The sequence below is a fragment of the Petaurus breviceps genome, unplaced genomic scaffold (assembly GCF_028583685.1).
Source record: "Petaurus breviceps papuanus isolate PSGF00001 unplaced genomic scaffold, PetGlider_PUasm1.0 154, whole genome shotgun sequence".
NCBI lineage: Eukaryota > Metazoa > Chordata > Mammalia > Diprotodontia > Petauridae > Petaurus > Petaurus breviceps.
Window position 1 is genome coordinate 2,344,985 of NW_027185715.1, and position 26,282 is coordinate 2,371,266.

General features: G+C 43.4%; 1 protein-coding gene and 1 long non-coding RNA gene across 2 annotated transcripts in view; one reads left to right on the top strand and one right to left on the bottom strand.

Annotated features, from left to right (window-relative positions):
• CTDSP2 (CTD small phosphatase 2) overlaps positions 1-4,832 on the bottom strand; it is a 29,760-nt gene extending 24,928 nt beyond the window's left edge. Inside the window, exon 1 of the mRNA XM_069080516.1 lies at positions 4,714-4,832. Within this exon, the coding sequence (XP_068936617.1) occupies positions 4,714-4,777 (64 nt within the window). The 5' untranslated portion in view covers positions 4,778-4,832. The remainder of the gene's footprint in view (positions 1-4,713) is intronic.
• Positions 4,625-18,588, top strand: LOC138155337 (uncharacterized). The gene is made up of 3 exons (XR_011166804.1): positions 4,625-4,721; positions 17,141-17,231; positions 17,751-18,588. It is a non-coding gene; the product is annotated as an uncharacterized lncRNA (long non-coding RNA).
• Positions 18,589-26,282: the final 7,694 nt, after the last annotated feature.

A 26,282-nucleotide genomic window follows, 5' to 3' on the forward strand; every position in this document is an offset into this window, starting at 1 on the left:
AAGTAACTTAACAGGGCCCTTGAGTTGGTAGGGGTCAAAGGGAGACCTTGATCTGACTCTCCCCAACTCCAACCCCCTATGCCAGGTCTCTTTGCCACCTTGTTTACTATGGATAAAATCCTAAAGTAAGGTCTACAGTCACAAAGGAGGAATTTGTGTAATAAGGCTACTCCTGAGCCTCGAGATGGGGGGGGGGCCCTCGGAGAACACATTCTTCTCTGTCAGGAATCCTCCTTTATCAGACTCTTAGATTTCTCCTCTGAGAAAGGCGCTTGACAACATACATGATCTAGTACTATTTGCATTATGGCTGAAGTATTGACAGTTCTCTGTCCTGACCCTTTAACTCCCTTTCAGCCTGTTCCATTTCAAAACAGTCTAGTCATGTAAACACTGGAGCCAGAAGGAAGAAAAAAACAGTCCATAAGAGAGGTTTCCGGGGAAAGAATTTGGGGGGGGTTGTGTTTCCCTTCTTCCTTCACTGATAGGGTTTTAGACTCCTGCTTTTCTCTTGTTAATTTGTTACTGAGAGGTTGGGGCAGCAGCTCTGCTTTTTACCTTTAGGTCCTGCAGACTGGGATTTCTAACAAAATACTAATTCTGACAAAAGGGAAGAAATCCCTAAGTTCTGTGGAGTTTGACAGGAAGGTTTATCTATAGTATGTGGACTTTCTGTTCCCATAACTTTCCTGGAGAGAGCTGGGAAGTGAGACGACAGGAAATGCTGCTGAGGACAGTACCCCAAGACCTTGGGAGTGGCTTTCTTTGATACTCCAAACCAGTAATCAATCAACTGAACAGCAGCAAACCCATCCAAGTTTGGTCCCCCCCCCAAGTGCTGTGTTAATATTGACTCTTGAAGGTAGGCTCTCAAACAGTGAGCAAAGCCAAGCACCAGCCCTTAGGGATCTGGCTGCTTGGGAAGGCTCCAAGGGAGACAGAAGAAAAAGCCTGTCTGGATGAGGCCAAAAGGAAAGGGTGAAGCCAGAGTGAGAAAGGGAAGGGAGCTGTCCCACGAGAAGCAGGGCCCTGAATTCTAGAAACTGCTGACGGTGGGAAAGAAGACTTCCCAGTATGACAACTAAACAAGTCAAGTGCTCAGATCCAAATACAGATTCTTTTCTTGGTTCTATGGGTTTTTTTGTTATTGCTATTGTTTTTTAAATAGTACATGCAATGGAAATGTCTTTGGGTTTAGTTTTGTTTTCTCCTGAGAGAAGCTGGGTTTTCTTCCTTACACAAGCCAGGAAAACAAACTAGAAAAAGGTAGCACTTATTTTAAGCTGCTCATATTTTAGGTTTCCTGATTCAGAAGAATCCATCCTCACTATCAATGCCAGTTTCCTGATGTGACAACAGGAAACATAGGTTTATTCTCTCCCTGAGGGGAATGACCACAGAAGTCAAACAAGGAGTGTGTGTGTGTGTGTGTTGTTCACTGGGGTTATGTTGGGTGTGTCTGCTTTAGGGATAACTCTCCTCTGCTCCCCAGACACACATCTAGGCAATCACTCCCTCCAAAATAAGTTAATCTCAGGACAGTCTCTTTTTACTAAAATTACATTTTGACATTTAAACATTATCAGCAGAAGACAGTCCAGTGTTTAAAAGGCCCTGGTATGCCCAGCCCTAAAAAGGCATTCCTCTCATCTGTCTTGAGAAGCTGAACACATTTCCCTCTACTGCTTTCAAGAATTTTGCTCAGTTTTTTTCTGTAATTACTTTTGAATCATCAACAAACCCTAGGCAAGAGCCTCAATGCTCAGATAAACAACTACATAAAATATAAATAGCTTTAGGCTTCTATATTTTAAATCTTTAAAAATCATTTTTACACATATTTAAATTTTTTTTCCCCTTATTTTAAAATACAGATGCTTTTGAACAAACCTTCGCTAAGAACAATTTGTTAACTAAGAGTAAACTGCCCCAGGCCTCCTTTTTCCTCCTCCAAATGTCATTTATCCCAATTTCAGTGGGCTAAAGACAAGGGACTTGAAGTAGCAACAAGCATTTATTAGACTTACTAGTGGCAATGTCTGGCACTGTCCTAAAGTTGACTTGGAATTTGTTATGTTAGGATCAGATGTACCAGACTGAAAAGAACTAAGAGGTTACATTGGAATGTAATGGTACAGAAGAAGGTTGGGGAGAGTGTGTGACTAACCTGCTGGTTTGAAAGCTCTTATCTGTCTTGAGGCAAGTGCAGAGAGCTACCCAAGAAAAACTAACCAATGTGAACAACTTAACTGCCACCCAGGAGCTGGATTCTATGATCTCCAGTCTTCTTCAATATTCATCACAACAAAAATGACTTGTACTACTTGTATGACCTTAGGCCTCAGTTTCCTCCTCTGTAGGGAGGTGGTGAGGCTGAGTGGCTTATACAACTTTTTTTCAGCTCACATACTGATTCTATAATTAGCAGAATTTCATCAAGTCTCCTTTTGACTGCTGGGTACTGACCTCCCCCCCAAACTCCAGTAACAACTAGTTGCAGGGCAGAAGTGTATTGAGGGAACCATAAATAAACCTTAAGGAGGCAAAAAGTGTTCTCAGTGTGATAAATTATCTAGTACTTCTCATTTACCTTATGTGTGTATGGGGGGGGGGGTGGAGGGGAGGTAAGGGGTAGAGGCATCATATACATGATACCTTCTCTACCTTTTAATCATGTCAGATGAGAGAGGCCAGGCTTCTGGGGGCCTCTCCTCTAAGGATGATCAGGAAGGATTCCCACCTCTCTGGACCTCAGCAAGCCATCACAAGTTGCTAGAGGTCTTGACTCCTCTCCAGCTTCATCTTAAGTGAAGGCAGGATCACAATCAGACAACACAGTTCAAGAATAAAGTACAACAAATCCTAGTAGTCAAAGATTTTAAATTCTCATATGGAGGAAACAGATTTGAGTTTGCAAGTACAACAAACAATTTTTAAACACAAATTGGACACCCCGGTGTAACCACGGTATGTGGTTCTCTAGAAAGCTTTTGCCCACTGGGAAGACATATTTACTTGAGGAAGTGGTCAGCTTAGGCAGAGAAGAGAGAGAGATGCATGAAGGGGGCACGAACTAAACCCCAGCTCATTCAAAGAATGGAGCCCAGGAATGGCCAAAACCCACCAAACCTGTTCTATCTGCCCTGAGTAATGGATGACAAGCACTCTGGGGCAGTTACACTGGGAGAATGGGTAAATCTCAGACAGTGAGAGTTATTAATAGCAGGAGTGATGTGAAGGGACATTAATTACCCACAGCTCAGGCATGGTACAAGGAGCCAAAATCTCCACACTCCCTGCATCAAAATACCCTCTCTAATGTCTTACTTTAGATCTCTACAGGAATGAATGGCACATTCTCCCCCTCATCAGAGCAAGGGTGTCTAAACTTAATCTTTTATTTCAAAGGCCCTTCCCTCAACAATATTTACTCCTTCCCCACCAAGTACTGAGCAACTCCCTCTTCTTGGCCCAGGCAGACCCAGTGACTTCAGATTTAAAGGTTGACCCACCGAAAAGAACTCCCTTCCTCCTCCCAGAAGGATTTTTTTCTAATATTTATACCTCCTTCCTCCCCAAGACAGTTTCCACCCATTTTCCTCTCGTTCCTTTCCCAAAGGAAGGGATGTTTGGAAACTGAAAGACCTAAAATGCATGACCTCCCTCCCTTCCTTTCAGCCCTAAAAACCTACGATGCTTCTCCCTTCCTTGGCCGGTTCCGCCCCCAGTCTGGGAGCCAGACCCGGCCGTGGGAGACCCTGCCTCCTTCCCCGCTCCCTCTGACAGGTCCACAGTCCGGGGAGAAACCAGGAGCTGGACCCGGGAAAACTCCCACTTTCTCACTGCGCGACTCAGAACCACGCCGGGCTCTGATGGCATCAGCGCATTATGTAACCGGGGACACGAGCTCCCGAGCTAAACAAACGCGGCTCTGTGCGGCGCGGTCTCCCGGGGGAGCCCGGCCGGGGAGGGACGCGAAGGAGGGGCCTCCTCTCCGGCCGGCCGGGCGGGACGGGGACCCGGCGAGGGCCGAGCGCGGGGGCCTCGGGCGGGGGCGGAGATGGGTGGGGTTGGGGAGCCGTTCCCGGTGGAGATGCTCGTGGGGCCAAGACCGCCCTCTCCGTCTTCTCCCCCTCTCCATCCTCGGGCCCCCGGGCTGCGAACTTGGGTCCCAAGTTCTAGCCGGGCACGACCACGGCCACAGCCGGGGCTGCAGGGAGGACCTCGGGGTTCCCCAAATGGGGAGGCGCTCGAGGGCACCAGGATTCCTGCTTCGTGTTAGCTCCCACCCCATGCCAAAACGCCCCCTCCCCACATGGAGCGCGGGCCCGGCCGGGCTGGGGGGTGAGTGGGCGGGACGGGCGCGGGGCCTCCCGGCGTGGGTGCCCACCCGAGGCGCCCCTTCCTCCCCCCCTACCCCCCTCGGGCGGGGGCGGAAGGCCGGGGCCTGGGTGACAGCTGCCGCGCAGACCCCCCCCCCCCCCCCCCCCGGGCGGTGGCGGCCGCCCCGGGCCCCTCCGCGGGGGAGGTCGCTGGGGCCATTCCATCCCCCGCTCCCCTTTGGGGACGCCCCGCCCCTTCTCCCCGGACGAGCGCGGCGCAGGGACCCGGCGGGGGCAGCCGTGGGCCTGAGGGGGCCCGGCCCCGGCTCGGGCGCCGCGGGCTGGAGGGGGCGGCGGCGGCTGCAAAGTTTTGCGAAGTTGCCGGCCTTACCTTGCTTGGTGAGCACCAGGGCGTCTTCCCTCCGCGCCTGGGTGATGATGGAGCCGTGTTCCATCTAACAACCCCGCGGGCCCGGGATGGGTGGGCGGGCGGGCGGGGACGGGGGGCCTGGGCGGGGGCCGGCTCTGGGGCTGCGGCGGCGGCGGCGGCGGAGGCGGCTCCTCGGTCTGTTCACATCCCCCTCGGTCCCCTCCCCAAGGCAGAGAAGGGAGGCGGCCTGCAAGGAGGGCCGGCGGCCCGGGCAGCGGCTCCCCCCCACCCCCCCCCAGGTCCCCCCAGCCCGGATCCCCCGGCAGCAGCTCCGGGCTCCTCAGTTGGGGTCCAACATGGAGAATCCGGAGCGAAAACAAGAGGAGGAAATGGGACACGGGGCAGTTTCCAGGCCCCCCCCTCCCGTACTCCAGATAAACAACCCGCGGCTGCTGTACCCACCCCCTCCTCCTCCCCCTTCTCCTCCTCCTCCTCCTCCTCCTTCTCCTCTTCCCAACTCTCCTCTCCTCCCGGCTTTTCCCGCTCCGCGACCCGGCCTGAGCCACCCGCGCTCGGGCAGAGAGCTTGGTCCCTGGCCCCCTCACGTGTGATCGGGCTGGGCTGGCGAAGCTTCCGGGAATTTAGCAATTTTGTTATCCAAAAAAAAAAAAAAAAAAAAAAAGCGAATCCCGGAGGGGGGTGGGGTGGGAGGCGGGCTCGCTGTCAGGGGGGGAGACTTGAAACCGCTCAGGCGCTCCTATTGGCCAGGCTGGAGAAAGAGGGCGTGGCCCTGCTTTACTATGCGGTGCGAGGACCCAACAACATTCCAGCCGTCTCGAGCCACGCCTCTCCGACTCCCAGGCTCTACCTCCTGTCTCTAGCCACGCCCCCTGCCTATTTAAACACAGAGTCCATGAATCCGATTTTTAAAAATTTTTTTCAGCGCTCCGGAGCTGGAGAGGAGCTGTCAGTATGGGTCACCTCGCCTCGGTGACTCCGCCTCTCGGGGTCCCCGAGGCTGAGCAACTTGGGGCGGTGTCCTGAAGGACTGAAGGGATCCCAGGCATGGATGCTAGCTAGGACAAGCGCACAGCGAGCCCGTCCGAGCCTTGTGCAGCTCTTCTGATGGCGCGTACGGGGACCCAGGAAGTCACCAGTCCCTTTTGCTCGGTCTCCCTGTCCCCGAGGCCAGGCAGTTCCGAGGGAAGAACCTTGGAGCAAGGGAATTCCCCCCAGTCTCCCTTCTTCCTACCTTTTATTACCCCCCCTCCCCAAAAGCCCCACAGTTGTGAATATCTTCTCAAATACAAGCTCGGATCTTCCCTCCCCTTCCTTCCTCTTGCTCAAGACCGGGCCGGTTTCTAATTATGGAATCATAGGATTTAGAACTGGAAGGGCCTTTAGCTAGGGCCTAAATCTTGTGTTATAGAGGCTCCTCTGATTTTTTTTTTGGATTTGGAAAACTGATCCTGTTGGCTCAGGGGTCTTCTATTCAGATGATTTAGATAACCTCTTTCTTCCTAATTGCCAATCTCTTTTATTCGTTGACAACAAACATGACCAGATCTCTCCCAGCCTTAAAAAAAAAATTCCAAAAAACAAAACAACCCTTTGATTAGATCCCACGATTCGATTCTTCGGCTAAAACCATGTTTCTCTTCCCTTTCACAGTCAAACTCTTAGGGGAAAAAAAAAGCTATTCTCTACTAAATTCCACCTTCTCACCTCCCACTTAACTTTTCAGCCCCTTGTGGCTTTACTCCCTGCCAGTCATTGAAACATCGTGGTTAACAAGTAATTTGTAGCAAGAGAATGATAACAGGGCAGCATGTAGAAACCCCCAGAAGGAGAGTGTGCAGAAGGGTGCTAGTGGTATTAATAGTGTCAAACACTGCAGCTAGGCCTTTTCTGATCCTCATCCTTTCTTGACCTTTGTTGGCCCCCTCCTTCTGGATACTTCCTTGGGGTAGGGGGTTTTCCCTTAAATCCACCCTTCTGTTAAATTTCTATGGTTTATTGTTGAGGGGATACCTACCACCATTCATCCAGGAGTCATCCTTAATTTTTCAATCCCACACCCCAAAGCCGCTCAGGTGTTGAGTCTTAATTTGATTCATCATTTTCCCAATCCATTCTTCTCTCTACTTAAATGACAACTATCTTCATCTAGTCCCTCAGACACCTTTTTGCCTCGTCTACTGTAGTAGTCTCTTGATTGGTCTCTCCATATCCAGTCTCTCCCTTTTGCAAACTGTCTGGATAGTGTTGCCAAATTAATATTCCCAGATAAGAGTACTTATGAATTGATATTCCTTAGTAATACATATTAAGTCATAGTTCTTTGCCTGAAACATAGTAAGTGCTTAATAAATGTTCTAGCTATCTTCTCTGTTTGGCATGAAGTCCTTCCCAATATGGACCCAGCCCATCTAGGCTTATTTGCACCTAACTCACCTTACTCCTCATGTACTCTGTAGTCCAGCCAAAAATGTCTGTTTGCTGTTTCATATCCGTGACATGACATTCAGTCTCCTATTTCTGTGCTTTTGCTGCCCCTCATGCCTGGAACGGTTTCCTTCTTCACCTCTGCCTCTTGGAATTCCTTTAAAGAAGGCTCAGCCACCTCCTTCAAGAGATCTTTCCTGATATCCCAGGTCTTTAATGGCCCTCAACCATTTACTGAGTGATTTTTTTGGGATGTATTCTGTATTTATTTATCCACGAACATACGTTGTATTCTCCTAGTAGAATGGAAACTCCTCAAGGGCAGAGACTGTCTCACTCACTTTAAAATTTCCATCTTCACTGCCAAGCTTGGCTACAATTTCATTGTTACTCTCCCTAGCTGTGAAATTTCTTTCATCCTCCAGTTAGAAGATAAGGGTTGGGCTTCCTGTGGATTTTTTTCCCTCCTGAACAGATTACAGTCTATAACCTTATATGTGACTTTAGCCCTACATATAATTGTTATTCAATTCAGCATAAGCCATTCTGCCATCCTTTCAAACTCCATCCATATGGGGGGGGGGGGAAGGAAATGACATAGAGACATATAATTATTAACACTAATTATATTTTAATAACTCTTTAGAGTTTCTGGAACACATTTGCATACATTATCTTAATTATGTGATGTGCTTGAGGATTCACAACAAGTACATGAGTGCCCATCTATATAGTAATGCCATTTCAGTATACTAATGTAACTAATGAGAGAGGAGAGCTCTCATTCTCACTAACTTCACCCCCCTCTCCCTCACACAGGGCAGGGCATTCATTTCTGTCAGTGAGGACAGAGTTCCATGCCAATGGGCTTTGGGACCAGTGCTGCACTAAAAATGATACCTAAACATTTTAGGATCCTGGAAAAAAATGGTACTCAGTAGTATAAATATTGTTTTCTCCATTTCACCAGTGAAACTGCATTGGTGGGGGAAGGGGGAGCGTGAGGATGGGGTGAGGTGAATGACTTTTAAGCCTGTAGCCCTACAACTTGTAAGTATAGGAGGCTGATTCAAGTTTGCCTGGGTTCTTTGACTTTCAAGTCCAATTTTTCAATCGATCCATAAGCATTTTTTTGGTTAATTTTTTGTTAATTTTTATTTTCAGTTCCAAATTCTTTGCCTCTCTCCACCTCTTACCTATTGAGAAGACAAGAACTACAATACCCATTATATGTATGAAGTCAGACAAAACATATTTCCACATTAGCTATGTTGTATGTGGGTCTGTGTGGAGGGAGAGAGGCAAGAAAAATAAAGTGAAAAAATATATTTCAGTCTGTACTCAGAAGTTCGTTTCTCTCTGGAAGTAGATAGCATTTTTCATCATGGGTCCTTTGGAATTGCCTTGGATCATTGAATTGATTAGTACTCTGAACCTTTCACAGTTGATCATCATTACAATACTGCTGTTACTGTATACACTATTCTGGTTCTGCTCACCTCACTTTGCATCAGCTCCTGTAAGTCTTCCCAGGTTTTTTCTGAAGCCATCCTGATTGTAATTTTTTATAGCATAATAGTATTACATTACAATCTTGTACAAACCACAACTTGTTTAGCCATTCTCTAATTCACAGATATCCCCTCAGTTTCCAATTCCTTGCCACTACAAAAAGAGCTACTATAAATATTTTTGTACATGTAGGTCCTTGTCCCTTTTCTTTGATCTCTTTGGGATATAGACCTAGTAGTGGTATTGCTGGGCCAAAGGGGATTATAGTTCTTTGGGAATTAGTTCCAGATTGTTCTCCAGAATGGTTCATAGTTCACAACTCCACCAACAGTGCATTAGTGTCCCTATTTTCCCACATGCCCTCCATAATTTGTCTTTTTTCCTTTTTCATAAGGTTAGTCAATCTGATGGGTGTGAGGTGGTACCTCAGATAAACAGGCATTTTTAAAAAAGATATGCATAACACTCTATGGGCTCTAGACTTAGAAAGACAAAAATAAAAAAAAACACTCACTCTTAAGGGATGTACTGAATTAATCCACCTTTCTGATCAATAGTTTTATATAATCAAAGTGAATAGATAGACACTTTGTTAAAGCAATGTGGCTGAAAACTTCAAGCTGAAAAGTCTCAGGGTTCAAGTCTTATCTGGTTGTGTGTCTTTGGGCAAGTCATGTTTTAAATTTCTCGGTGATATAGATAGTTTTAGCAGAAAAGGTTCTGACCAGTCTTGTAAGGGGGGAATTTTCTCATCTAGATTTCTCTGTATTAATGAAATCACAGGTCCATTCCTGATCCCCTAACTCAAAGTGACCTAAGTTATAAAGTTAAGCAATTGAGAGATCATTCATTTCCATTTGACAAACCTTAAGGATTTATTGTTTTCAGAGCTGCTGAGGGATTAGAAAGTACAGAGGAGAACAAAGAGGAGAGACTGCTTTCTTGGGGTTCACAATCTAGTTAGCAAAAACACAAACACAAATAACTATAGTAGGAAGTTAGGGGTGTACCGGAATGCTGCTGAGTGTTGCTGAGGTCAGAGTTTATGAATAAGGGAGTTATATATTACTTCTAAAACAGGGTTTTTTGCACGTTCTAGATTCATTAATCAGGTGCTTCCTAGCATAGTGGATAGAGAGATGGTCTAGGAGTCTGGAAGACTTGGGGATAACCATACACACACACAAAATCTGTCTTTCCCCTTCCCCCTCCCCCTCCCTCTCCCTCTCCCCTTCTCTCTCTCACCTGGTTTGTGATCCTGGCCAAGTCAATGAAACTGTTCATCGCTCTTGGCAACGAAGACCATATAACCTGCACAGAAAGTGCACACCATCGCCAGTAGAGAAGGATCCTCCCTACACCACTAAAACTGCAGGTCCAATTTTAAAATGGTTAATTAAGGAGAAAGGAAGGAATAACATCTTTTATCTTTCATTATTCTTCAAATGGGGGTTGAATGTTTTTTCCCCTCTTGGTAAAATGTCCAAATTTTCATTTTGCTGGAAAATCCTTTTATCTCCCTGCCCTGTTCTAATCAAAGGGCTTCCGCCTGCCACCTTTCTTTACATGGTTCTTAGCCAACAATGTGGCTCCGAGCCATCTTTGTATACAGTCTTATAGTGGCTATCCTACTTTCTATAAGAGATACTTAGGAGTGTACATAGCCCCTGACTCCCAGAAGATCCCAGTCCGGTGTGAGAATCATGAAGACTCTGGGAATGGACAGAAATACCTCTGAGATCCCATGCAAGAGAGTGTGAATGAATACCTAGGATACAAACTGGAAGGAGTAATGGGCCTGTGGTAACAACTCCCTACAGGCCTTGAGGCTCCCTTGAGGAAGTCACTATTGCTGGTCTGTCTAATCTTTAGATTGCCAAAACAGCATAAGGGAACTCTTGTCTCAAGCTCAAATCTTCCTGATCTTCAGTCTCTGGCCAGGGCACATGGTCCATTTAGTTGTTGCTGATGTTGGGGAGAATGGTCCCAGGGAATAGGGCAGGCATAATAATTATCCTTAATTGACAGATGAGGAAATCAAGGTAGAGAGCTTTTTAACAATAATAGCTAGTATTTATATTGTAACTTTAAGATTTACAAAAAGTTCTTGTTATGTGCTATCTCCTTACAAAGCTGGGGACTATTTTACAAATGAGGAAACTGAATAAAGCACATAAAGAAGTTAAATTTCTTACCCAGGTTATGTACAGGTACCAGTTAAATAACTGAGGTAGGATTTGAATGCAGGTCTTTCTGATTCCAAATCCAAAATTCTCTCCCCTAGGCTGCCTGGCTGTCACCAAAGAGCAATGGAGATGGGCAGGAAATAAAGCTGTTTAATATGTGTCATTACATTTTCTCCCAAACCCATCCATCTTCAAGAGCTTCTCTATTTTTGTTGATTAGTACAAGGATCCTTACAGTCATCTAGGTTTGCAACTTTGTAAAGAGTCTTCCTTGACTCTCTTCTCCTTTTTTTACCTCCCCAGAACCCCCATAGCCCATCAATTGTCAAGACTTGTTGATTACCACTTAATCCCAATTGCCCCACAAAAAGAAAAAAAAAAGAAAAAGACTTGTTGATTATAACATTTCTCGTATCTGTCCCTTCTGTCTACTCAGTAAAGTAATAATTCAAGCCCTCCCTTATCTCCTCTTGCCTGTACTACTGCAACAATGGCCTCTTTAAAAAAAAAGTAAAGTTTGAGGCAGCTAGGTGGCAAAATGAATAAAGCACCAGCCCTGGAGTCAGGAGAACCCAAGTTCAAATCTAAACTCAGACACTTGAAGCTAACCATGTGACCTTGGGCAAGTCAGTTAGCCCCAACTGCCCTGCCTTCCACCCTCCAAAAAAATAAAATGTTTTTATCGATGTCATTTTTTACACTGTCATAATTTTTCCCGGTACCCAAGAGAAAAAAACATCAGCATAAAATACATTTTTGAAAATCCGGGTAATATTCTATACTTTATTATGTCCTTAGGAACCTCATTATCTTGCAAGATCACATCAACCCTGAAACTCCTATCTAGTCAGTACCCCTTGCCCTTGGAGCCCCCTTCCTCCCTCAGATTGGAGTTGGAGAGCAGAGAGTCCCAGCTAGATGCTCCATTTAAGAAGGGGGCCTCCACCAGCCCATCCCTTACTTTCTCTCCTGCCTTTATTCTTTGGGGCCTTTCTCCTGCCCTCAGGCTCTGAGTCTTCCACTGTTAAGATTGTGAGCTCCTAGATAGAAGGGATTGTTCTGTTGTTATTGTTGGTTTTGTAAGTCACTGAAGCTTAAAGGCACAGTGCTTGGCACGTGTACAGTGTTTCCCGGATAATAAGACACTGTCTTATTAATTTTTTGGACAGAAAAACACCAGAGGGCTTATTTTCAGGGGAGGGCTTATTTTAATGAACATTGACAGCAATTTTAATAAACAGGTAAATGTGAACAAAAAAATGTACCTTTATTCAATAATGATCATGTCATCTTCAACAACATAGTCATAAGTGTCCATACCCTGAATTCTGTCATGCCCATCATGCCCCCTGAGTTCTTTTTTCCTCCATCATGCCCTTTTTATCCTCCATCATGCCCCCTCACTCCCGCTTACATACTGGGTTTTTATGTTGTCCTGCCTCAGCTCTCCTCCGTGGCACTGCTCTCAATGGCGCCAGCAAGCAAATCACTGGGGAAGACAGGATGATGCGCTCACTGCTGCAGCTCTGATTGGATGCGGAGAGCGGCGTGCGTTTCACGGGGGCTGGGGGGGACAGTGCATACAGAGGGTACCGTAATGTAGCGTGTGGCGCAGGGGATCACCTTCACTACAGTAGCAATCTCAATAGGGCTTATTTTAGAGGAATCTTACACAGTAAGGAGAGGGCTTATTTTCGGGATAGGTCTTATTATCGGGGAAACACGGTACTAGGTGCTTAATAAATGTTTGTTGACTGACTACACTACCCCTGTATCTCCCATATCTTCTTTACAGCCACTGAAGTTCTTTGTAATTTTGCAACATTCACTTTGGGATTTTATGTGATTGTTCTTTCTGTTTACATAGTTACAGATATTGTGTGTATTATCTTGGTTCTGCTTACTTCACTCTGCATCAGTTTTTGAGGAATCTTTGCATGTCTCTTTGTATTCATCATATATATATATTTGCTTTTTGGAGGGAGGAACGTAGGGCAATTGGGCAGTGACTTGCCCAAGGTCACACAGCTAGTAAATGTTAAGTGTCTGAGGCTGGATTTGAACTCATGTCCTCCTGACTTCAGTGCAGATGCTCTATTCAGGGCTAGTGCCTGCCCATCATATTTCTTATAGCAAAGCAATATTGCATTACATTTATGTACCACAATTTGTTTACTATTCTTGAATCAATGGGCATCTATTTTCTTTCTAATTCTTTGCTATCATAATAAGTGTTGTTATAAATATTTTGGTTCTTATTATCAATATCCTTTTGGGGATATAAGCCTAATAATGGAATTACTGGATCTAAGTATATGGGCATTTTAGTCACTTTATTTGCATAATTCCAAATTGTTTCCCAAAATGGTTGTACTGATTCATAGCTCCACTATGAACTATATATAGTGTGTGCCTATTTTTCCACAACCCCTCCAACATTGACTATTCCCATCTTTTGCCATCTTTGACAATCTTCAGTGGCTTCTTAGTCGTCTACTAGCTTATAGTTTCTCCTCTTTCCCCAGGGACTCTTGTCTTTGTATCTCTCACAGTGTAGCATCTTGCACATAGTGGGCAAAACATGTTACAGTTGAATTGAACATGTTGCCAACATGGAGCTGCACAGGAAAAGTTCATTCAAGCAACAAGTCTTTATCAAATATCACTATGCTAAGTTCTGAGAATACAAATACAAGTATGAAGAAAGACAGTTCCTGCCAATGGGGCACTTACATTCTAATAGGGAAGACAACACACCAAAAGGCCTTATCAAGGCTGATGACAGAGAGATAGGTGTGTAACTAGAAAAGGAGATGGGCCAGTCATGTAGCAGGAAAGAAGGATAATTGATGAAAAGGTCTACATACTCTATTAGCTATACATATGGTGTCAAGTGATTTGGGGGTGGGGCAGAAATTAACACACTGGGACAAGAGGATGAGGTGTGGATGGGTGATGGGTTACAATACACACCATGGCAGAGAGCAGAGATGTAACTAGGGTTCAGGGAATGGAGCTTTATTTGCTCCCGGGGTACTGAATGCAAGCATACTCAGTTTAGAGCCACCAAATTTAGAGGGTGCTACTTTCAGTAGAGAATGTAAGCCTATTTAGCAAGAATAATTAAACTATTGGGTGTCTAAAGTCTCGCCTCCTTTCTGCCCACCCCTCCCACCTTTAACCTTTCCAGTATGAGATTCACACTGGTATCATGAAGCCACTACCCTCCGAACTGAGGTCAGCTTTGAGCTGCTTGTCCCGTTTTTTTATGATTCGCGGTCCTAACCCTGGGCATAAACATTTCCTAGTTAAGGTTCTGGGAGGGAGTTCCCAAATCAATGAGCTCAACAGACCAACAACCAAAGTACAGACATACTTCAAAGTTGGAAGTGATACAAAGATAATAAGTCCCTACCTTTACCTTAAGGAGTTTATAGTCTTCTATAGGAGTTCTTAACTTTTGTGTCATGGACCTCTTAGACAGTTTGGTGAAATCTATGGATCCCTTCTTAGGACAGTAAAAAATACGTAAGATGGCAAAGAAAGCCAACATTTAGTGAGAATAAAGATGTAATTTATTTCCTTATCCAGTTAATGGACCCCCTAAAATATTTCCCTCCAGGGATCCCGTAGAATCAGAGTATGTGGCCTTCAAATAACAACATTCATTACACTCCATTTCTTCTTATGTTACATGTATATACAATGAGCAAATTCACATGAATATAAGAGAAAATGCTCGTATATTTTTAGAAATAAGTATTGTCTTTTTAGCTGGCAAATGCCGGCTCTACCGTGTTTCCCCGATAATAAGACACTGTCTTATTATTTTTTTTTGGAAAGAAAAACACCAGAGGGCTTATTTTCAGGGGAGGGCTTATGTTGTCCTGCCTCAGCTCTCCTCCGAGGCACTGCTCTCAATGGCGCCAGCAAGCAAATCACTGGGGAAGAACAGGATGACGCGCTCACTGCTGCAGCTCTGATTGGATGCAGCTCGGAGTGTAGCGTGTAGCGCAGGGGATCACCTTCACTACAGTAGCAATCACAATAGGGCTTATTTTTGGGGGAGGGCTTATTTTTAGAGGAATCTTAGACAGTAAGGGGAGGGCTTATTTTCGGGATAGGTCTTATTATCGGGGAAACACGGTATTAGTGACACACAATGATTTGTGTCACAGACTATTGGCTCTACTTTTTAATCACTTTGAGTCTACTTTGGGAAATCATCCACATTCCCCTTGGGTTTCAGATCCCCCTTGGTGAATCACAAAATGTGTACCAAATATGGAGCTCTTAAAAGGGTTTGTGGATCCCAAGTTAAGAACCTAGGAGACCTTAAATCTATAAATACTCAGATACTCCAAGAAGAGTTTGGAATTGGGTTTTCCTAGTGCCTAATGAAACTCTAGTGTGGTCTCTCACAGAGTATACTATGCCCAGACTTGCTGTTGGCACATACCATCTGGGATTTTGGAGGTTAAATTGCAAGACTTTTCCTAACCACTGGAGAAAATGAAGAGTGGCTTTGATGTTGACCTGCATTTTCCCCAGGCATTCCCCTTTGGACACCTATACTGGATACCAGGGCTGTAACTGTTCAGGGGAAACATAAAAATGACCTTTTCCCTAGCAGTTTTCTGAAGATCAGGAAAAAAGGCATTTCTTTTGGGCCTCCCCTAACCTTGATTCCTGAGATGGACTTACCCACTACTTTAATCCTAAAACCTAGACATTCTATTCTACTACAGGAAATTTGGAAAAGGCTCTGGGGCAGGGTTTCTAAATCTGAGATCCACCCATCTATAGGTCTATGAATAAATTTCAGGTGTGGGGTCCAGGAACTTGAATGGGAAAAAAGTTTCATTTTAATTTTTACTGTCTTCTAATTAAATTTAGCATTTCCTTCCATTATGAATTAAAAAAAAAACACACAGCACTATTATGAGATGGGATTCATAAGCCTCACCACACAGCCAGAGTCTTGACACAAAAAAGTTAAGGACCCCTGTTTCAGAGAAGCACAAAAGAGAGTCTGGTGGGTAGAGAAATGGAGAGACAAACACACAAACACATGCACCAACAGAGGAGGAGAGGAGGGGGAAAGAATGGGAAAAGGAGGAGACAGAAGCATAACTTTTCTCTATGATGGATGTCAAATGGGAAGTTATAGCCTGACTGTTATTCAGAGATAAGGGCAAACATAAATAAAACAGGAAAGAAAGGCAGGGAGGAATGAGTTCTCAGATTCCTGCCTTCCCATTGGATAAATTGCTGGAAGGGTGATGACCTATATAGTAAAGGTGAGGGCTCGTGATGTGGTGCCCTCAGAGGCAGCCTGTTAATAGAGCTGTAAGATCCAGCCCTGCTCCTAAATAGGGAAGTGATAGGAGCAGATAGAGTTTCTGTTTCTGTGTTTACAGGTTACTTCACCACAGCAAAACATACCTTGCTGCATCTGCCAGAATTTGCTGCTGGCTCGTCCTCCTCCCTCTGCCCCTCCTCCTTCTCCGTGTCGTGGGTACTCCTGTTCTTGGTGTGGTGACCAAGTCATTGCAGAGGGAGGAGGCCTGCTTCTTCCAGTCAGTCAATAAGCATGTTAAACTTATTGATAAGCTTACCAGACACTGAACTGGGGATTAAGAAAAAGGCAAAATGATAGTTCTGCCTTCAAGGAGTTTACAGTCTAATAGAGGGAGATTATAAGCAAACAACTATGTACAGACAAACTATATTAAATATATATAAGGGAAAGACACTAGAATTTAGAGGAATTGGGAAAAGCTTTCTGTAGAAGGTGGGATGGGTTTCAGGTGGATCGCAAGTGATTGGAACACCTTTTCTTTTTCCTCATCCCCTTCCTCTCTCTGGAACTCCCAGCTCTTCTGATGTATCTTTTATCACCAGGTCAAAAAGATCTGAGAGGTCTGCCTCAGGACCCTTGGAGATATCTGCTTATGGTTTTCCCCTGCTGCTGGGTGGAGTTTTCCTTTTTAGATTGGCTGTTGTAAGTCAGGATCTCTGGGTTCAGACTCAGCTCTACTGGCCAATGAACACTTTGACTATGCAAGCTTCCTAAGCCACCTTGATTCTGGTGAGGAGGAGTTGCCCAGCTTAGTTTCAAATTCAACAACTTGTGTCCCTAGAAGGGATGAGGTAATTTCTCCTATCACAAGGTTAGAGTAAGGATTCTTAACCTGGGGTCTGTGGATCGATTTTAGGGGACCTGTGAACTTGCATTGGAAAAACAAAATTACATCCTTATTATCACTAACTTTCAGTTTCCTTTGTCATCATGTGTACTTTAGACCCTGGAGAAGGACTGCATAGGCTTCACCAGTCTGCCAAAGGGATCCATGACAAAAGAAAGATATTCCCTGAGAAAAGGCAAAAAGAAAGGTAACCCCTGAGTTAGAAGTCACTTGTGCACTTGAAATCAAGTATACTAGAAATCATCTTTTACACCCATTGATTGGGAATGACAAAACAAATTGTGATAGATGAATTTATAAAGGATTATTATTGTGCTGGAAGAAACTGTAAGCATTATCAATTTTTAAATTATTATTATTAAATTATTAATTTATTACTAAAGAAGTATGGTAAGACTTACATGAACTGATAAAAGATTGAAGTAAGCAAAGCTGAGAAAATTGTATACTCCAGATACAACAGTGGAAGTGGAAGGAACAACTGCCACAAAATAATCAAAAGTGAATGTTACAAAATTACAAAGAACAAGCATGGTCCCAAAGAAAACAGATTCCCCTCCCTACCTCACTCATTTGTAGAGGCAGTAATCCATGGATATGGAACATTATATATAGTGTTAGATTTCGTTGTTATTATTTTACAATGTATTGACTGGTTTTGCTGATTTTTTTTTCTGTTCCTTTTTAATTAAAATTTTTTTGGAAGTCTAGAGATGCAAGAGTGGAGCCCGGAATGAAAAGGAGAACCAGTCAGAGGAAGGGGCCATAAGGAATGGAGAAACTATATAAAACCACCTGCTTACCCCTAAAAAGTTCAAATGACTTATCTTCTGAAATTAGGAATGACCTAGGGGAGCTGCATTTTGATACTATCACATCAGGGGGTAACCAGGGTCCAGTGCTGAATTGGTAGTTAGGAGAACTAGGTTTGAACCTCACATTTGCCACTTACTGGTTGTGTGATCTTAACCATTCTAAGTCTTAATTTCTTTATTTTTTCTTTACTTTACAAGGTTGTTGCAAGGATCAAATGAAATATTGTATATGTAGATACTTTGTAAGAATAGATTGCTATAATGTTATCCAGAGACTGAATATGCTTTCTCTTTTTAAAATAAAATTTATCGATATTTTGTTTCTTATAATCATCATAGTTAAACCCATTATCCCTTCTCCTCCCCCTCCCAGAAGGCCATCCCATCAACACAACTGATCAATACAATGGAAAAAAAAAATTAAACACATACAATATGTAATACCTGTAGACCTCCGACTTCCACAAAGGGGTGAGTTAGGGGTATCTTCTCATATCTGCTCATTTAAGTCATGCCTGATTTTTATAATTTTGTTACATTTACTTTTAATTTTTCGTGTGTAATTATTCTTTCCATTTACATTGTTGTGGTTGTTGTGTATATTGTTTTCTTGGCTCTCGTTACTTTACTCTGCATCAGTTTGTATAAATCTTTCCATAATTCTCTGTATTCATCACATATATAATTTCTTACAGGATCATAACATTCCATTAAATTCGTGTATCACAATTTGTTTAGCCATTCTTCAACTGATGTTTTCAATTCTTTGATCTTACAAAAATCACTGCTATAAATATTTAGGTGTATATGGAGACTTCCTTCTTAATGATGGCTTCCTCGGTCTATAAACCCAGTAATGGAGTTCCTGGTTCAAAGGTTATGGACATTTTAGTTACTATATTAGCATAATTTCAAATTGCTTTCCTAAATGGTTGTACCATTTCATGGCTGCACCAGCAATTTATTGCATTGGTGTGCCTACCATTCCACAAACCTTTCAACATTGACTGTTTGCCATATTTGGTCATTTTTGTTGATTTGCAGGATTTTCAACAGACTTTCTGGAGGGCTCGTAAGGTGGTCAGCTTTCTTCCCCATTTTTCTCAGGGCTGTATTGGAAGCATCAGAGCCTGAGGCTGCATAGTTCAGATGGTCACAGAGCCAGATAACTACAAATTGCAAACCAGGTTCATGTGATGGAAACACAATGGCTTCCATTTCTGTATATGCAAGCTTTAGCTTGACTTTTTTTGGTCAGTCAAAGATGGGGATACTATCCACAAAAATAGGGAAGGTAGGAATGAAGGCAGGTTTTAGGAGAAAGATGATGACTGGTTTTGAGCCTGTTGAGTTTTAGGTTTCTGTAGAACATCCAGGTAGAGAAGCTCAAAATGCAGGATAAGAGCATAGGGAAGATGTCAGTCAAGAGATGGAGGTATCAGTTTGGGAGTCCTGCACATAGATGTGATAGCTGAAGCCATTGGGAGTGAGTCAGATGGCAAAGTATAGAGAAGAGAAGAGGTCCAATGACCAAACTTTGGGGGAGGGAGATGGTCCCATTTAGAGGGTGGGAAGAAATAACTAAACTTTTGATTTCTTTGGTATAGGGAATCCCCAGGTTAGGAATTCTTTGTACTCATGAAGGTTAGACCCTTCTATTTAATTTATATTCTTAGAGCAGGGGTTCTTAACCTAGAGTCCATGGAAACTCAACTGTTTGTGGATAGATTTTAGGGCATCATGTCCCTGGATGGGAAAAAAAATTACACAAACTTCTGAGACTTATAATTTCCTTCAATTATCACTAAAAAAATTCTGGTAAGTGGTCCATAGGCTTAAAACAGACTGCTAGAGGGGCCCAAGACACACAAAGAAGGTTTACTTCAATCTTTAAAAGTTGTCTAGAGCACTGAGATATTAAGTGACTTGACCAAGCTCTGAGGTAAAACTTGAATTTAGGTTTTCCTAGATTAGAAAAATCAGGAAAACCAAAGGTGGAGAGAGCATCAAGGAAGGGCTGGTCAGCAATTTTGAATGTGGTAGAAAGGTCAAGGCATATGAGAACTTAGAAGGGGCTATGGATTTTTAATTTAGGAAGTCCCTGTTGAGCTTGGAGAGAGTAGATTCAGTGGAATGAATAGTTGACAAAATTAGATTGCAGGTGGTTGAAGAATGGATGGTGGTGAGGAAAGAGAGGCAGTGACTGGAGACTACTATAAATTTGGCAGGGAAGGGGAGGAATGAGTTGGGATGACAGACTGAGGGGTAGCAGTATCATGGGAAGAGTTTTTAGGAAAGATTTGAGGATTAGGAGGGTATGAGTAGAGCCAGTAGAGAGGGAGTGATTGAAGATGAGAGAAGAGGGACTAGTTCAAGAATCTAGATACTGAAACCAAGTAAGGTAGAAGTTATGTTTCAGAGATACATCATAGATGACAGCAACAAACCTGTGTTGGTGGGTGTGGGTTAAGTATGTAGTGAAATATCACAGAAGTCAAGGAAGAAAATGTTTAAGGAAGGAAAGTATTCAAGGAAGGAAATGGATTGTATTCAGTGATGTCAAATGTTACATATGGCAAGAAGAATGAAGAATGAAAAAATGTTTTGGAGTTTAAAGACAGCTTCTCCCAGGGTCTGATGTTTGTTCCTTTATTGGAGTGGGCCTGGAGGTGTCTATATTCCACACCAGCCCCTGGAAGTTCTATCTTTTCTGAGGTCCTCTCAAGTTGTCTTAGGAGAAGAGCTGTGTTACTCCCTTATTTTTGCCACTTGATGTTCATTTTGAGGTCATGTTCTATTTGTGGAGGAAATTTGGAGAGCCTGGAATTTTCTGACCTATTCTGTCATCTTCTGAGAATTTCCCAACCTTTGAAAAAAACATGTCTGTAGAATGTTAGGGGCAGAGAAGACAGAGTGCATAGAGTTAGTAGTAAGGAAAAAAAAGGAGCGAGGACCACTCATTCAAAAAGTTTGGCATTAAAAAGAAGGAAAGCCTGTCTGGAGGGAATGGAAGGGTGTAGTCAACACTGACACTACCAAGTATAATGACAAGAAATGAGATGTAGAGGGAAGCAAGCTAGGGGTTGAATTCAAGTAAGGTAGAAGTATGTTGCCTGGATAGAAATGGTGAAATAGGAAAGTATCAAAACTTTGGAGAGGGTGGCATAATCATTTGGCAAAAACTTTGAAAGAGAAGTGGAATGGTCGTGTTAGACTTATAGTCTGGAAGTTGAATTGGAGAGCAAGGAACATTTTCCATCTCCTTTCTCACTGAGGTGAGAGGATTTGAAGGTGAATTCCTGCAGGGATGGAAGACGGCAGCGGGAAATATGATGTCTTAGGTGAAATGCAGGTTTCAGTAGCAGTAAGAAGATTGTGACAGAGTGTTCCAGAGGGCCCACTGGAAGTGGGGTAGTGATGGAATGGAAAGGGGTCTTCCCATCGAGCTGCAATTCCAAACAAGCCATATCCCCCTCCTACCTCATTACTCTTATTTCCATTGAGGACAGGAAGGGGCTTATAGCAAGTGAGGAAAACAGAAGAAGAAAGTATGTTCTGAGACAAGGGGTTGCTGTTGTTTGTCCTTCATTTTCTTTTTTTTTTTTTTAAAGCAATTGGGGTTAAGTAACTTGCTCAAGGTTACATGGCCAGTTATTATTTCTGGGTGTGGTGCTGAGTATCTGAGCCCGGATTTGATCCAGGTCATCCTGACACTGGAGCCAGTGCTCTTACTCGCTGAGCCACCTGGCTGCCCCTTTGTCCTTCATTTTCAAAGAGGACCAATGACTTCACGGGTGATGTATTGACTTGCTGGTGAATTGGATTTAAGTGACGCAGAGCTGCACAAAGTCCTTGGCCTTACTGTCTCTTCCTGAGTCATAGAAGTCCAGTGGAAGGACAAAAGTCAGGATGACTAGCCATCTTCAACGTCCGACCAAGCTCTCAGTGCTCCATAGTACCTGCTTCAGTCCCCTTTATGGCTGTTGGAACAAACTATTTTCATCTCCAGGAGAAGTCTTTCAATGCTTGCAGTAGACATTTCTCTAACTCACCAACAGGTTTGAGGTCTGTTGGTTATTATATTCAACCTCATTTAACCCATCCGCTGAGCCGGTTTATCAGGGTGTGGCCACTGAGCATGCTACAGCTTCTTGGAGTCACAGGTGAGAGTTGGACAAATCTGGTAGACACCAAAAACAGATAAGTAGTCTTGAAAAGGACTTGGCAAGTCATCACACCAGAGGCAGTCGTCTTCCTGAACACCTCATACACCCTAAGGCAGGGGTAGGTATATGTTAGCAGCAGAGGAAGAGATAGAGGGTAAAAAGGATCTTTGGTTTGTTATTCGGGGAAGTTGGCTGGTGAATCTATCCCAGGATTCTGAGTAGAATGTGAGGGCTTTCACAAAACTCCCTCCTGATGTTCTATTAAAGGGCCCATCACACTCAAGATGATTATTGTTCCAGGACCTGGTTGATCAGGGCAAAAGAATAAGGGCTCACTGGTGGAGTCAGAGGCCTCTAACAACCCCCTTGTATTGTTATTTTATGATCTCAGGTGTCTAAGGACTTATAATCCTTACTGCAGTGGTTTAGAAATATTGTTTGTGACAGTCTATTCACATATTCTGTAAAGATGACCCTTTATAAAGGTACCACTATTATGACTCGTTGTGGTGTGGAGGTGACGTTGGGGTTCCCAAGACTATGTCAGTGGATCACATATGCTGGCAGGTCATTCTGTGCTGGAGAAGCTTTGAGAATGGCCCTGGCAACAGACCGAATCTGTTTTCTGAGAACCAGCTTAGCTAATTATGGGGATGAAGCTTTTTTGTCCATGCCAACCTATCAAGCAAAGAAAGAAAAACCGGCCCTCCACCCTGTGTGGCTTTTTTCTGTTTCTTCAGTGATGGTGGCAGAAGGTATGAAAAATAAAACTTGACCGTTGGTACTCACCTTGTGTGATTCTTGTTCAGTGACTAACAAGTGGATATATTGGTGGAAGAGTCATTCATACAGAATCTTGATTTTTTTTTAAAGCAATTGGGGTTAAGTAACTTACTCAAGGTTACATGGCCAGTTATTTCTGGGTGTGGTGCTAAGTATCTGATCCCGGATTCGATCCCCAGGTCATCCCAACACTGGGGCCAGTGCTCTTACTCGCTGTGCTACCTGGCCGCCCCAAGATCTTGATGTTCTTGCTATAAATGAAGCCAGCTTTGTAGAAGGATAGCTCCTGGGTTCTCCTTGAAGATGCAAAAGGAGTTAGTTGGAAGAGTGGGCTACGTGGCCCCTGTCACCTTAAGAGTATTGGTGAGAGTGGCAAGAAAAAGAGGAAGAGGATGCTAAGAATTATACAGTTGAGGAGGGATCTCTGACACATCTAGTAGACTTCCTCTTAACCTTCCCCAGCCATAGGGCAAAAGTGCAAGCATGGATGGGTGCAAATCTGCATTGTTGGAGAGAATTCCCAAACTTATGAGATCACAGTTGGAGCATTTGATTGTCTCAATCCCCATTTGGGCAAGCATCATCATAGGATCATAGATTAATCCTTCTCATTTTGTGAAGGTAACTGAAGCACAGAGAGGTGACTCTGACTTGCCCAGAGTCACTCAGCTACTAAATGACTGAGGCAGGATTTGAACTCAGTCCTTCCTGACTCATAGCTCATTGTTCTATGATACCTGACTGTCAGCTCTCTCCCAAGTCATAGCTAAGAAAGGTACTTGATCGGATTCTCTTTGAATTTTCAATGGAGGGGGAAGGAGAAAGGCAATAAGCATTTATATAGCACCTACTATATGCACGGCACTGTGCTACATACTTAAAAAAATCTCATTTTATCCTCACAACTACCCTACAGGATGGATGTAGGTGTTATCCCCATTTTTTTTTAAAGCAATCGGGGTTAAGTAACTTGCTCAAGGTTACACGGCCAGTTATTTCTGGGTGTGGTGCTGAATATCTGAGCCCAGATTTGATCCCCAGGTCATCCTGACACTGGAGCTGGTGCTCTTACTTGCTGTGCTACCTGGCCGCTCCTGTTATCCCCATTTTTAAAGGTTGGGGAAACTGAGGCAGAGGTTAAGTGACTTATCCAGGGTCATACTACTGTCAGAGGCTGGATTTGAACCCAGATCTTCCTAACTTCAGATCGAGAGCCTTAGCCAACTGTGCCACCCAGCTGCCTCACATTAATACTGTAATCTCTAATATTCGGGTTCATCTGGTTTTTTTTTTATTCTGCTCTTCTTAATTTGTTGAGCCATTCATCTACTTGCCTTTCACTTTTTTTCTACTACAAAAAGTGCTGCTATGCAAATTTTTGCATCTTCAGTACCTTTCTGTCTTTGACCTCTTTGGAGTCTTATGCCTAATAGTGGTCACTGAGTATGTACAGTTTAGTGATTTTTTTTTTTTTACTATAATTACAAATTGTTTCCTAGAACAGCTGGACCAATTCACAGCCCTATCAGCACCTGTTAGTGTGCCTGCCTTCCTACCACTCCTCCAACATTTGCTATTTTTTGTCATCTTTGCCAAAGCCATAGTTTCCAGCTTTCCTCCTATCCAGGTTATCTTCCTATAATGTGGCATCCATCATATCATAACCCTGCCTGCCCTCCTGCTAATGACTCAACCAACCAACAAGTATTTTGGGAGTTACTCTTCAGGGCTCTTCCTTATGCTAGGCACTATGGCAGAACCTCATATATCTGTACGTTATATTGTACATGGGCCCTGCCCTCAAAGTGTTTACATTCTAGGTATGAATTCATACTATTCTGGACTTCTGTTGCATATGTTACCTGTATCACATAATTTACCCAAGTCTGTGTTCTCCTCTGAAGTTCTCTGTTTCAGGCAGTTAAGCAAAATCACTTAATACTATGACCAAGACTGACAACTTTCTGCCCATCCATAATGTTGCAATTGGTATCTGTATTACTCTTTGATTCTTTCTCAATTCATACGAATTTTCCTGCATTTCTCATTTTTTCCATTTATCATTTCTTACTGTGCATTATCCTATGTGCCATGGTTTCTTTAGCCATTTTCCAAATGATGGGCACTCACGTTGTTTCCATTTTGTGTTCTTTTTTTTGCTATCACAAAAGGGCAGCTATTTATATTTTGGTACTTATTAGGCTTTTATTTCTGTCTTAGGTCCTTCTTAAAACATATAAACAAAACTTCTTGCTGCATACTCCTATTACCCTTGGCTCCTGCTTGCTTCCCTCTCTGGCTTCAGTCCCGGATCTTTAGCTTTAGAATACTCCTTGAAGCAGAGTTTTGATGTCTTACTAAACAGTTTGGGTTGGGAAATACTGTGATGGAGGATTGGTCAATGGGATGGATGCAGTTGGTATGGTGGTAAATATGATGTATCAAGTCAGAGTACCTGGGTTCAAATCCTTACTCCAATACTCCTCCTCTGTGAAGCTTTTTCCAATACTTCCAAACTCATCTTTAGCTAAACTTTGATAGTACTAAGAAACATAGTCTTGTATGACCTAGGTGGCCCAGTGCTAGACCCTGACCATAAACTCTTTTATCTTTCTTTGTATCCCCAATGCCAAGTATAGTCTTTGGCACATATTAGTCATTTGACTGATTGAAGATATGAGTTCAGATCCTGCCTCAGACACTTACTAGCTGTGTGAATCTAGATAAGTCATTTAGCTTCTTTGTGCCTCTGTTTCTTCATCTGTAAAATGGGGATCATGACAGTACCAATGTTACAGGGCTGTTATGAGAATCAAATGGGATAATATATGTAAAGCACTTTACAAATCTTCAAATGCTATATATAAATGTTGACTAATATGGTTTCAAGTCTATTTTCCTCAACAGATCCTACCTTTGTAGACCTTTCAGTCTATTAAAGCACACAGTAAATACATCGGGACTGGCTGCTTCTTTCTCTAAACAGGGTTTTTTAATCCTACTTGTGCTATGGAAAGTCTTGGACTGGAAAGTCTATGACTCCCTTGTCAAAATAAAGTTTTTAAATGTATAAAATAAAATCCATATGATTAAAAGGAAAACAAGTATCTTCAAACACAGTTGTCAAAATATTTTTTAGAGTCAAGTTCAGGGACCCAAGGCTAAAATCCCCTACTGGAGGATTAATCCCTGACTACCTGGGATTAATGTTAACTGATGGTTAGTTTAATGTTTGGCAAATTGCAGAAAAACAGACCATACCCCCCACGTGAGTGGAGAGAGAAAGAATGAGCTATTGTCCCTTTGCTCCTCCAGCGATCTTGATTTCTGCTTGATCAGGTCAGGTCGAGCTGTATTCAGCCCCTTGTTGTGCACAGGAAAGCACTTTCCTTGCCTCCTCCCACCCCCATCCTTTCAGTATTCAGTGTAGAAGTTGAGGAGGGACCTCATTGGGGATTATTCTTAAAGGACCAT